General features: G+C 37.4%; 2 protein-coding genes across 2 annotated transcripts; one reads left to right on the forward strand and one right to left on the reverse strand.

Annotated features, from left to right (window-relative positions):
- Positions 1–1,956: 1,956 nt before the first annotated feature.
- Positions 1,957–3,051, forward strand: GSBLH_T00003207001 (uncharacterized protein; the record flags this gene model as incomplete). The annotated part of the gene is made up of 1 exon (XM_013041910.1): positions 1,957–3,051. The coding sequence occupies one exon, from the start codon at positions 1,957–1,959 to the stop codon at positions 3,049–3,051; it is 1,095 nt and encodes a 364-aa protein (XP_012897364.1).
- A 1,855-nt stretch (positions 3,052–4,906) lies between these two features.
- On the reverse strand, positions 4,907–5,302 carry GSBLH_T00003208001 (uncharacterized protein; the record flags this gene model as incomplete). The annotated part of the gene is made up of 1 exon (XM_013041911.1): positions 4,907–5,302. The coding sequence occupies one exon, from the start codon at positions 5,300–5,302 to the stop codon at positions 4,907–4,909; it is 396 nt and encodes a 131-aa protein (XP_012897365.1).
- Between the last annotated feature and the right edge of the window lie 7,230 nt (positions 5,303–12,532).

Raw genomic sequence — 12,532 nt, forward strand, 5'->3', positions numbered from 1 at the left:
TTGAATGATCGGAATAGTATTCTTTCTGTGTTAATTGGATGTGTGAATGACATGATTCTTCCGTCAATTAAAGAAGAAGCGGAGCGTATTCTGGAATTGGTTCCTCACGAAAATATCAAGCTGGAATGGAACAATGAAGTTCTAACTAAAACTGGAAGTGAAAGCGTAATAAAAAACGAAAATAGCTACAGAAAGTTGAATTCTAAGAGCTGTATAAGGATCATGAATCGACTGAATATGAATAGTCTTTTTGAATTACTATACTCTCGTCAAACAATTGCAAAGATTGTAGATCCAATGAGCAAAGCAGACTCTCTTACGAAAAAGACACTGACGAGTACCATGAATAGGATTGCCGGCGAAGTTGTTCAGGCAATCGTCGATACTTCAGTGAAAGCGATTGAAATGTTTAAGGACATGAAGTGGATGAGCAAACAAACTCACTCAACAATCTCTCTCATTATCGATACGAATTGCAGTTTGAGAAAGAAGAAGCTTCGCATGCGGACAATCATTACCTGCATTCTTGTAACAGTGATGCGGGAACTTGGAATCACCTTTAAATTGTATGTGTGTTGCGGTAGATACAAGGGTGTATATGTCTCTACAGAAGCTCAATCGATTAGCGAAATCATTTCATTTTTGTTTGACCTGGAAAGGGTAGTGAAATATCCCTCAACGCCTTTGGATTTGTTGACAATTTCGGGTCAGTTTAATGAAAAAGATTCGATTGTGATTGTGAGTGATGGATTTAGTGAACAGTTGATGGCTCCAGACAATAACAAAGTGAGATATTTGCTTAGAGTGTATTCCAAGTTGTTTTTATTGTGTGTGAAAGGACAAGATGATGAAGCATTAAGTGATCCAAATCAGGCGTTGCTCGAAAAAGCACTGGAAGCAAATTTCCATGATAATCTGATGATCATAGAGAATATCGAAGACATCCTAAATTCAACAGATAACAAACTGCAGAATGTGTTTTTTAACACGCAGGAGGTGAAAATGAATGTTGTGTCAAATATATCTTCTTCATCAAATTATGCTCGAGAGTTAAAGGAAGATCTGAAAGTTGTATTCAAAGTGAACAAGTCAGTGGTGCAAATCAATGCAATATCAATCAAAATACCTTATAAGCTTGTGGATATTTCAGATGAGCAGCTGAATATACGTCCAGTATGGAATAACGATCGGGCAGTATTAAATATGTTGAATAGTTGTATACACGAAGCTAATCTGTATGATGCACTGACCAGTTCTCTCTTTGTTCCTTCTAAATCGGCGGCATACATACCATCTACCTCCGGACCATCCATTCATATCGCAAATTATGTCAATATTGTAGTTAATCACACAGGAGATAACAAAATATTTAAGAAGCTTCGAAGTGAGAAAACTCGTGGCTATAGTGCGAGTATAGTGATCGACTGTTCTTCCATCGCATTTAGTGAAACAAATCGAGCTCATTCATTGATAACAATCTTTTCAATCCTTCGGAATCTAAGTAACATGCAGCTGCCTTGTATTGACTTGTGGGTGGCATCTTCTCAAATCATTCGTATAGCAACAGGCATCTCATCGATGGAAGTGTGGGAAAACAGTATTGTGGCTACAGTGTACCAGCATTTATTGATTCCTTGTCAGAATACCTGTTTGCCAGATTGCATTCGCTATGCTTCGAGCACTTGCCATGCCCGATCATTCAAATCTGTCATGATGGTGTTAACTAATGGTGTACTGTGTGATGACTCGAGAGCGGAAATCAAATCGATTGTGAGTGGTATTGAAATGACTATTCTTGGAATTGGAATTGGTTTGTATTTGTGCAGATTTGAAGATTTGTTCCCTGCAATGATTTGGAATTCAAATCCAGCTCGATTATCTGAAACACTGATGAATCTAACCACTGCATCAATCAATGGTTATTTACATGCAGTTCCAGAAAAGAAAATTGACGATATGATTCTAAACGGAGCATTTGAAAAAGTATATCCTGATTTGACTGAGAGCATTTGCAACATTGAAAGTGATTTTGAAACTATATTGAGCAGTGATAAACCCATCGATGAGCCGAATAGATCATATCAACAGTTTTCAATATTGTTTATTATTCTATATTTGTGTCGAGGAGAAAAGAATGAAGCGGGAAAAGTAATTGATGAGTTTATTACTGAACAAACGCTAAGAAATGGTATAGAAGTGAATGGCCGAAAATACTCTCCTATTTTGAAGTTGGGGGACAAGGAAATCAATGGAAAGCCGATTGGGAAAGGATTTAAGATTCGTTATGCTTTTGATTACAAGGCAGCAATCAAAGAATTAAAGAGTAATAGATATCGAATGATATTCATTACTTGTTCTCCTGGAGATGGAATCATGGCCAAGGAGTGTGATGATGATGTAGATCAATATGCGGATGCTTTTGTGAGTTGTGTTCATGAATTCAATAAGAGAGGAGGCGGTGTTTACTGGTTCCTTAATAACTACCCATTCACTTATGAAGCTGATTTGTATTTCAAGAAATTCTATGGATTCGAAGCAGTTGGAGATAGAGACAAAACCATCAATGGAGGAAAAGTGATGGAAAGGTTAGAATGCGAATCTCCAACAGCAGGTCATTTTTGTACGATTGGAGGAAATGCGACAGATCTTTCTACTTGTGATAGTTTAGATTTTGGTATTGAGCATATTTTTGAAGGAACTAAACTTTGCAAACTGAATGAAGGTCAGTTAGAAAAGGCAGGATTCCGTATTTTTGCAAGAGAAAGCGAGGGAAATGCCTCAATTATGTTCAAAGAAAGGAAGGAGGGTAGTCAAGAAGGAAGAATGATCATTGATTCAGCTGCCACCAAACTGTTTTTGGAGTTTACCGAAGATGGAACAGCACGATGGATCAGTAATGCTGCAGTTTGGTTGTGTAACGCGGAAGAGTATGAGGAAGAACGAGCGAAGAATCCCAAGATGCTTTCTGGCTTCAAAATAGATGAAACGTTTTTACTGAAAAAGATGCCAATGGAAAAAAGAGAATTAAAGAGATATTCGAAAATATCGTAGACCCAGATTTGTAATATTTGTTTGTTTCTACTTAGTTACTGGAAAATAATAGCGGGTTACGAAATAAAGCGTATGGAATGATGAAAAATAGTGATGGTATTTCCCTTGAATTATCTGTACAAATAATCGTTATACTGCAAAATGAGGGTAATGCAAGCAGCCAAAAACTATTGCTTGAATATCAGTGTATCTTGTTTTATCATCTATTTCACAATACAAGACAGCACATTGTAAGTAGTGATGATACAAAAGGATTATGGCTTGATCTATTAACCATAGTGATTACGTTTCAAATGATTAAAATCACATAGTATTGGAGCAAAAATGGTATTTATAGAAAATAATTCCTTGCCGGATGTGACAAAAAACATGTTGGAATTAGATGACTAATAGTTATGTATGCTTTGAAAAGAATAAACAAATAGAAACACCAAGAATACACACGTTCATTTCCAGTATAAATTTAAATATATATTATATTACAAATTTACATATACAATTAAAAATAAAAACTATTATGAAGAATATTGATAGCTATTTTGTCAATTCGATCAATTATGTGCCTCTACTCTGTTTACAATAGATTTCCTGTACATAATCCTATATAGTCGCGTCCTATACAAATACTATTTAAGAATGTGAACTATTGTAAAAGAAATGTTTCGCCATTCGTTTAGAACATGAGCTGAACAACTATTTAATTGATGATAAGACTCTATTCATTCAACTTGATATTATGATCAAAAGTATACTTGAAACGAATCGAAACAACTTATAGTATTTACAATCACTATTAATTACTTATTCTATTTCTGTGGCATATTGTTATAGGACTATTGGGTTCAATCCGTTTAAAATTGATGGTATCTAGTGTTATATAATAAATGTTTCGTCAATTGCAATACACGGATGTTATAAGTATTGCATCAATCTCGGAATTTTCCGAAGAGGTTTTTCTATTTTGCAACAATTCTTTTTTCAATTTCGATTTCACGAATGATAGGAAAATGTTAGAGTAGTTGTGTATTTACTTGTTTTGCGCCGAAATTTGTGTCCTTCTTTTAAGCCTTTTTCGATCAAAGACAATTATCTGATCTGATCTTCGTAACCAAAGTCGCCTTCAAACCTCTGTTAATTGAATATTAGCGATGATCACGCAATATGATGCGGACAACTTGTATTTTTAGGCCTTCAGAAGAAGTAAGGTACAAAATGTTAACCTTAACTAGTTTTGCTTATCCTGAATATCGACGACGTGTATTGTGCGATAATTATTGCCCGATAGTTAAAGTGAATACTTGTTAGCTTGTCCTTACTTATCAGCCGATCAGTAATGCCTGAATGCGAGTGTATGCACGTTGTCATCCAAGATCCATCGCTTGTTGTCTGTGCAAGACATGAGTGTCTTGGTCTGTTCGTTCGTGGTAAAATAGAATTCCTGGTAGTTGATGCGTTTGAAGCTGCTTTCAATTACTGCATCCTAATGACTTTCTGCCTCAAGGACAAGCTAGTACAAATCGACATTATTCACACTCATTTTCTCACCATCGATTACAACATTGCGAGGAACTCCTTTCGCCGCCTTATGTATGACATCCTTTTCATCAACCAGACTGTATATCTTTGGTCTCAAACCAACGAACTGCATAATGCTATGTCTTTTGTAATTGTCTTTGTTAATGGGTCCCGGTGGTTTTTTGTTAATGTTGAGGAACGATGACAATGAAGGGAACTTGCTTTTGTCCACTTCATGATCGTAATAGTTCGCGTGTTCTCCATAGAAGTAGCTCGTGTTATCGAGTTCAGAAAAGTCAAATGGCTTGTTCATGTTGCACATCTTGTGAACGATGTTGCCCTAGTCATTCAATTGTACGATAAGCGAATCTGTATCCTGTCCCAATAGTTCCACGGTATCAAATGTCTTCTTGAACACAGTGTAGTAGAAATCGTATATGATGTGTTTGAACATATCCAATATGGCAAACCCGATGAAGAACGATTTCACCACTTTCCTCACTAATCTATTGAGCGTGATACCAATCAAATTACTGGAATACATAATAGTTCCGGCGATCATGTCACCTTTATGCTTATGAATGATAGCCTCGCGTTCATTCAATTTGATGGCAAACTTCACTTTCATTCGTTTCAATCCAGTCTCCACGAATTTATTATACGTGGAATTTGCTAATAGTTTGCAGAGGTTCTTTTCCACAGTGGTCTTAGACTTCGCTCGTTTCTCACTCAGCATGTTCACGTATTCGAATATGAACGGTGCCTGCTTGAATCGAATGAGGTGATGAATGTGATGACCCGATATCCCTGTTGAATGCCTAATTGCAGGAAAGAGTAATGTACGAGATACTATTGACAAGATACAAGATCGCAGATGAGCTTCAGTGTATTCACCTCTTTCACTTTGTTCACAATGTCATTCTTCTCTGCGTAGTTCTTGATTCCATCAGAATACATACCTGCTGTCTGTACTGGAAAGAACTGTATGTCATTGAACTTGTCATGGAGTTTTACTGGTGCTTCGATATCGCATTCGATACAAAGCCCGTATTTATCGATTGTCTTGAGTGACTAAATCCATCTGTCTGGGTTACGATTGATCTTCTCCATCACTTCTTGTCGTTGAGGTATACCAACCAATTCGTAAGGCATCATGCGGTACAGAACTCCTCCGTACAGGTTGTTCGCATCGCGATAGCAGACGCCGGAAAAACCATGCTATTTCCCTTACTTGCTCCTTTCTGTCAATGTCGATCATGGCGTGCCATTTCGCGATCTGAGTGATGTCCCCGCACATATTTTCAACCATCGCATGGCATCATCGATCTCATTTTCCTCCATCAATCGAATGCCCTTGCTATCATAGAATTCACCCATGCGATCCATGAACACCTTTTCCAGTTGCTCTTCACTCATCCCCTCGTTCGCATTGATTCGTGTAATGTACTGAGCCCACTTCTCACTGAATGCCCTCATGCCATGATCGCCCTCCATCGTCACTTTCAAGAAGAGCGAATAGGTCGTATGTGGAGCTGTGATGTAATGCATTGGATCAACACCGAATGCATTCAGTGTGGTAACGCGAATATGATCGAATGCATCAGCCATGAGAGTCACATCGAGTACATTGTACAATTCGTAGTATTCACCCCATGTCTTGATATCGAAGGTCTTCCACAGCTTCACCATGTGATCATACTCGTCTTGGGGCATCATCTCTCCCTTCATATCATCAATGCATTGCTTACGAGAAGGAATGACTGTATTGTTCAATGACTCGTATGATTTGATGAGACTGTAGAACATTGGTTCTTTCCGTGTCAACAAATCGATGTATTCGTCACTCCATTGCTTACCTCGAGACTCACAGTACTTGCGTAGTTGGTCTTTGGTGTGCACGTACAAATCGAGGTTACCACCAAGTGTCTGAGCCACAATGGAACGCAGTGGACTGCTGATGAGCTTCAACGAGTCCTTGAATTGAATGCCGTTGTATTCAATCTGCATTTCCTTGCCCTCGGTGGTTGGAATGACCCCGAGAGAGTCAGCAGCGGATACATTTGCAACTTTGAGCTTCATGATGAATGTGAAATCATAGTGCGATCCATTGTGGAAGTAGACTGGCAAACGATAGTTCTTCTTGTTGAACGGAAGTTGTAGATTGCATTTGGTGCAACAGGTGCAGATGTACTGTCCGGCTTCGAAGTGGAGTACTTCTCCCTTCCCTGTGGTGTATTCACCTGCTACATGTACATGATATCTAACCTTGTCGTCCTCCAATTTCTTGTGACAAAAGGGACACACAGACGTAGATTGATAATCTCTCTAGATTTCAAGAGTGTTCTTGAGGGGTTATTCATCGAAGAGATACTTCTTCACTCTCTATTGCAATTGCATGAAATACTCCATGAAAGGACGAAAATATCTCTCATCCTCGTGTGGTGTGTGGATGATTTCCAATCGCGTATTAATGTCTGGAGTACGTGACACGGTTAGACAGGACAACATAATAGGCTTGAGTCTGTTCTTTTCATCAATGGCTGACTCGAAGTCAGCGTATACCACGACCGGTATAGGTATTTCGAATCGTTGGTGTGTGAATCGCAGACGTTTATCTTCACTCGACAACTCGTATTGATCACAATCATCTATCTGTTCGCTATTTGCCTGCACTTCATGATCTAGGGAAGCTCAATGTGATCCAAGAAAAACGGGGAGATATTGCTCAAAGTAAAATTGTCCCCACCATGGCAATTATAGACAAGAACAAGAAGCCCATCCAGATTGATCTACGAAATGTGCCCTGTATCGCTTCAAGATTACATGAACGTGACGATCGACATCGTTATAACCAGGGAAAACTGGGAGTTTGAGGGTAAAAACGGCGAGACAATCTCGTACATGAATCTCTCGGTTGCCCAAATCAAGATTAAAAAAAGATTAGCGTGTTCAATTGCGATTTCTTGTAGGGAAGTCCAAGGATTTCGCTGGGGAAATCGAAGTTTTTCCCTTCCACCCATTTATTTTGGTCTTGTGGATACACATTTAAATTCACTATAGACATAGAATTAAATGGAAGATAGTCCATACATTCCAAACAGTGATACAACATTGCTCGCTATTAAGAATCGAATAAGACGACTCAACCATCGAGGTCCGTACAACAACTAACGATTGACAAGAAGAACAGAGAATACGCTCAATCGAGCCGAACTAATGCAGGATACCATCAAACAACGTATGGAGAAGGAAACTGATGAAGAGAAGAGTAAGCAATATGCCAAAATACTGCGAGAACTAGCTGTTAGACACCACTACTACCTGGTTGCATGAGGAAGACAGGAAGTATTGCCGTGGGTTGTCCAGTTCTTTCACCAGCACACTCGATTCAAAACCGAGAATCGATTGGATCTCTGGTGCATTCGTGAAATCGATCGTGTAGAAATGATCTACCGTGATGTGGAATGCATTCTCACCGCTATACACCAATTCGAACAGAACATCACTAGCATTCAGTATTGCAATGATCGTCTCGATATGGTAGGCTCCTCTGGGTATTAACACCTCGTGTGGGGATGTCCCCGCATCGATTAATATCACTTGATCGGATGGTACGTTGTGCAACACGAAATCAGTATAGAGTGATACAGACGAGATGGAACACTGGTCGAACGAGAGAGGATTGTCCAGCTTCACTTCCTTCTTGGTAGTATTGCTGAACACTTCCATCATGGAGAATTGGTTCATCGGTAGAATTGAGGAAGGCACTTCATCGTATACATCATCAATCGTCAACTGGAGTTCGAATTCGCCGTTCAATCGCATGATATTACCATCCATATCGCGGAACAGGAACATCAATCGATCGAATCGGGTTATCATCGGAATGCAGATGTCTTCCACGGTGCGGAGGTAATTAACCTCGGGATCATCAATGATCATTGTGGTGAGCAGATTGTTGTTCTGGTTGGCAATCTTCAGATCGGAGGAACGCACGAGGGACGAGTACACTTGGATCACTTGGCGATTTGGCGTGATATTAATCACACTCGATCCATAGAACGAAGCGGGTAGAATAACGGCACGTCTTCCAAGCCGAGGATCTCTCGAATGTCAGGTGCATCCGTGAAGTCAATGGTGTATGGAGACTGAATCCAGATACAACCGAACGACGAGGCATTCGTAGATATCGAGAATGTGGTATCGGTCATGGTATTGAGCAAGGCAATAATCTTACTGATCGTGTAGTAACCAGCGTGAATTATCACTTTCTTGTTATTCGAGTTCGTGACAATGTTCGTCGTGTCAACGTTAATGACTATGACAGGGTTTGGTCGAAACAGGACAGTGATGGAAGTGATGTAGAAGTTCCGATACTTGTACGGATTGATCCAGGTGAATGTGCCGTTCGTGGGTGAGCCTTGGATGAGCATGGAGTAGTGCATGGTGTTTCTTCACCATAGACAAAAGGGCAAAGAATTTTCGCGCTTTTCACGTCTTGACAATCAAGGCAGGCAATGGACAACAATGGACGGCAATAGCTGTCACGTAGTTTCGCCACGCGCATTTTGTTCAAAAGGAGGAGAAATTTCTTATGAAAGGCAAAAAAGGAAGTTGTCAAAGTCATCCCTAAGACCCCACTTTAGGGCATTTTCGTCATGGATTCGAAGTAAGAAGGGTCGGAAATGGCCTAAAAAAGGCCGAAAATGGATTCGCGCTTTTTGCGTCATTTACCTATTACTAACTAGTTCAGCAATAATGCATTTTCATTCAAGGTATATCAAAAATACTTATAGGCCCTGGAATTTCTATCTTTCTCACTTAAGCAAAAACAACAAAAATAGTTACAATATAACTATAGTAAAGGATATGAGCATGTGAAATATTAATATTTTTCTCTAAAATAACAGATACTATGGACGTCTCTGGAAATCTGCAAATATATATGAGGAATGGAAATATATGTGTTGGCAGTCATTTCGATGCTAATTAACCACAATAACTCAAAAATAAACCTTTTACAAATAAGGCAAATATAAAAGTGGAAAATGAAACGCACAGATTGTACAGATGTTTTTTGATTATCAAAGATCTAGTGGATTCGGTTTTACCTTTGCTTTTACACACTATTATCTTGTTGATTACAAATGAGTTATTTATCAAAGGGCTCTATTCACGTTACGAACATCGAATTACCAACTACGAACAACACTAGCTGTAAAACTGACGAAAAAGACAAGTGGTGGGAATACAACATTTCTGAGCAATTCCCAATAAAGTCAGGAAGAAAAGCAAATGGTCCAACTTATATTGAAGTTGGCAAACCTCACGAAGGTTGCAGAATCAAAACATCTATGAAAAACGGGAAAATGGACGGAGAGTCCAGCATTTATTCTCAGGATAATACTCTAATGGCAACTCTGACGTTTATGAATGGAATCGCTTCAGGACCTTGCGCACTCTGTAAAAATGGCGTTTTATTTTGTAAAGGATATTTTGTAAACGGATATCGAGAAGGAAGAGGGCAGGAATATGATGAAAATGGCAACGTGACTTTCGATGGTTTTTATAAGAAAGGTAAGAAACTGAATATAGTTCCTGCGAGTGAAATGGGGAAAGGATATTGGAAAGAGTTGGATGAAAATGGAAGAATCATTCGAATTAGTCAAAAGGATAAGTTCGGAAACAGTGAAGGGTTTTGTTATACATATGAATCTGGAAAGATTAGTCGCGTGAGTGTATGGAAAGAAGGTAAGGAAGTGACATTATTGAAACAATTTCATGATGATATTATGATTGAATATAAGAATGGTAAGAAAGTGTATGAAGGAGGATTTGTTGATAGTGTTGAAATGGGTTATCCACGAAATAATGAATGGTCAGAATTTGTAAAGAGTGGAAATACAAAGGAACCTGCGGGAAATCATATAGAAAGAACAAATAGTACGAAGAAAGAAGGATTTTGTAGAGCATTACTTAATAGTGAAAAAATGTCTTTGATTGTCACTTTTACTGCAACAATAGTTTTCTATGTCTATTTTAATGCATTTTATCTGCATAAGGGGTTACACGGAATAGGATCTAAGCAAGAATCATATATTGTAGAATCAGGATATGGAAAATTCGTATCTATATTTGAATTGTCTAACCATCCTTATCTAAAGAGAATCGAAATCGGAGATAACTGTTTTGTAAATGTGCAATCATTCAGCATTAATGGGCTAAATCAATTGAAGAGTATAAAAATCGGAAATGGATCTTTTTATGAAAGTAGATGGGGTTATACAAATATGGAATCGAAATCATTTCACATTGCGAATTGTGAATCATTGGAATCCATTCAAATTGGTGAATATAGTTTCCTTTATTTTTCTGGATATGTCGGGATAAACAATTTGCCACAATTACAATATATATCTTTTGGTCCTTGGGCATTTTCTTATTCCAAAAATATCGAAATGGAGAGTATAGAATTTCTCTGAATAGTATGATTTTTCTAGATCTTCCAAATCTTAGTCACATTACATTTGGTTATGGAGCTTTTTATTATTTCTCTTTTAGGTTACAAGGTATGGATATTTTAAATAGTGAGTATGTTTAGATCTTCCAAATCTACAATCTATTTCTTTGGGCGAAAGAGCATTCGGGAATGGTGGAAGTTACTTTTTATCCAACTTAACATCGATACAATCAATCGAAATAAGTGATAATAGATTCAAAGAAGTAAGTTATTTTCAAATCAATGGATTGAATCGATTGAAAACCATCAAAATCGGAAATAATTCATTTTCTAATGATTATGGAGATGATGAATCGAAATCATTCCACATATTGAATTGTGAATCATTGGAATCCATTCAAATTGGTGAATCTAGTTTTAGTCATTTTGGAGGCGACTTTGAATTGAAGAATCTACCACAATTACAATCCATTCAAATTGGTACAATTGGAAGTTATTCACGCAATTTCCGGTACAGTTCATTTGTGATTCGAGGTATTGATATGATATTGAATATTTGGGTAATGAATAGATCTTCCAAATCTACAATCCATTACATTAGGTGATTATGCATTTTGTAGATCACAAACAACAATAATTGAAAGTATTGAATGAATTCGAATGAAATGATTGATGTAGATCTTCCATCATTACAATCCATTCAACTCGGTGAAGAAGCACTTGCTGGAATAGATTATTATTCTTGTTTATTGACACTTCGAAGTAATAATGAATTGATTGGTTATGATTTGCTTTGTAGATCTTCCAAATTTAATATCCATTAACAATTCTGAGGGAGGTAGTTTTTACTATCCTCGTAAGTTAACTCTGGAGAGTTTAATCAATAATGGTGATTGATGCATTTAGATGTTCCAAATCTTCAAAATGGCAATCTATCTGACTTATTTAGGAATGTTATTAGAATTGATGCTTGGAGTGAATGTCATTCTTGTAGTTAACAATAGATTGCTCTAGTTTACTTCATGAATATTGTTATTGTCAATCTTACTTTCAATCAGTCAATTCATCTGTTACACATATGATAATTCCTAATTGGACTTGTTATGATTTTAATTATTTAACTTTTGATATTTATACATACAATTCAGTTAAATCAATAGAAATAGGAAATGATTGTTTTAGAAAAGTTCATGCATTCAAAATCGATGGATTGAATCACTTAGTAAGTTTGATTATTGGTAACAATTCTTTCAATACGTTATCTACTTCTTTTTTAAGTAATTCCCATTTTGTATCAGAATGGAAATGGTATAGTGATGAATCGAAATCATTCCACATATTAAATTGTGAATCATTGGAATCCATTCAAATTGGTCGATATAGTTTCAGTGATTTTGCTGGAGACTTTGAATTGAAGAATCTACCACAATTACAATCCATTCAAATTGGCATAATGAAAAGTAAATCAACGAATTTCTATTGGAGTTTATTTGTAATTCGAGGTAT

This window comes from Blastocystis hominis, assembly GCF_000151665.1.
Source record: "Blastocystis hominis, Singapore isolate B (sub-type 7) whole genome shotgun sequence assembly, scaffold_29".
NCBI classification, from domain to species: Eukaryota; class Bigyra; order Opalinata; family Blastocystidae; genus Blastocystis; species Blastocystis hominis.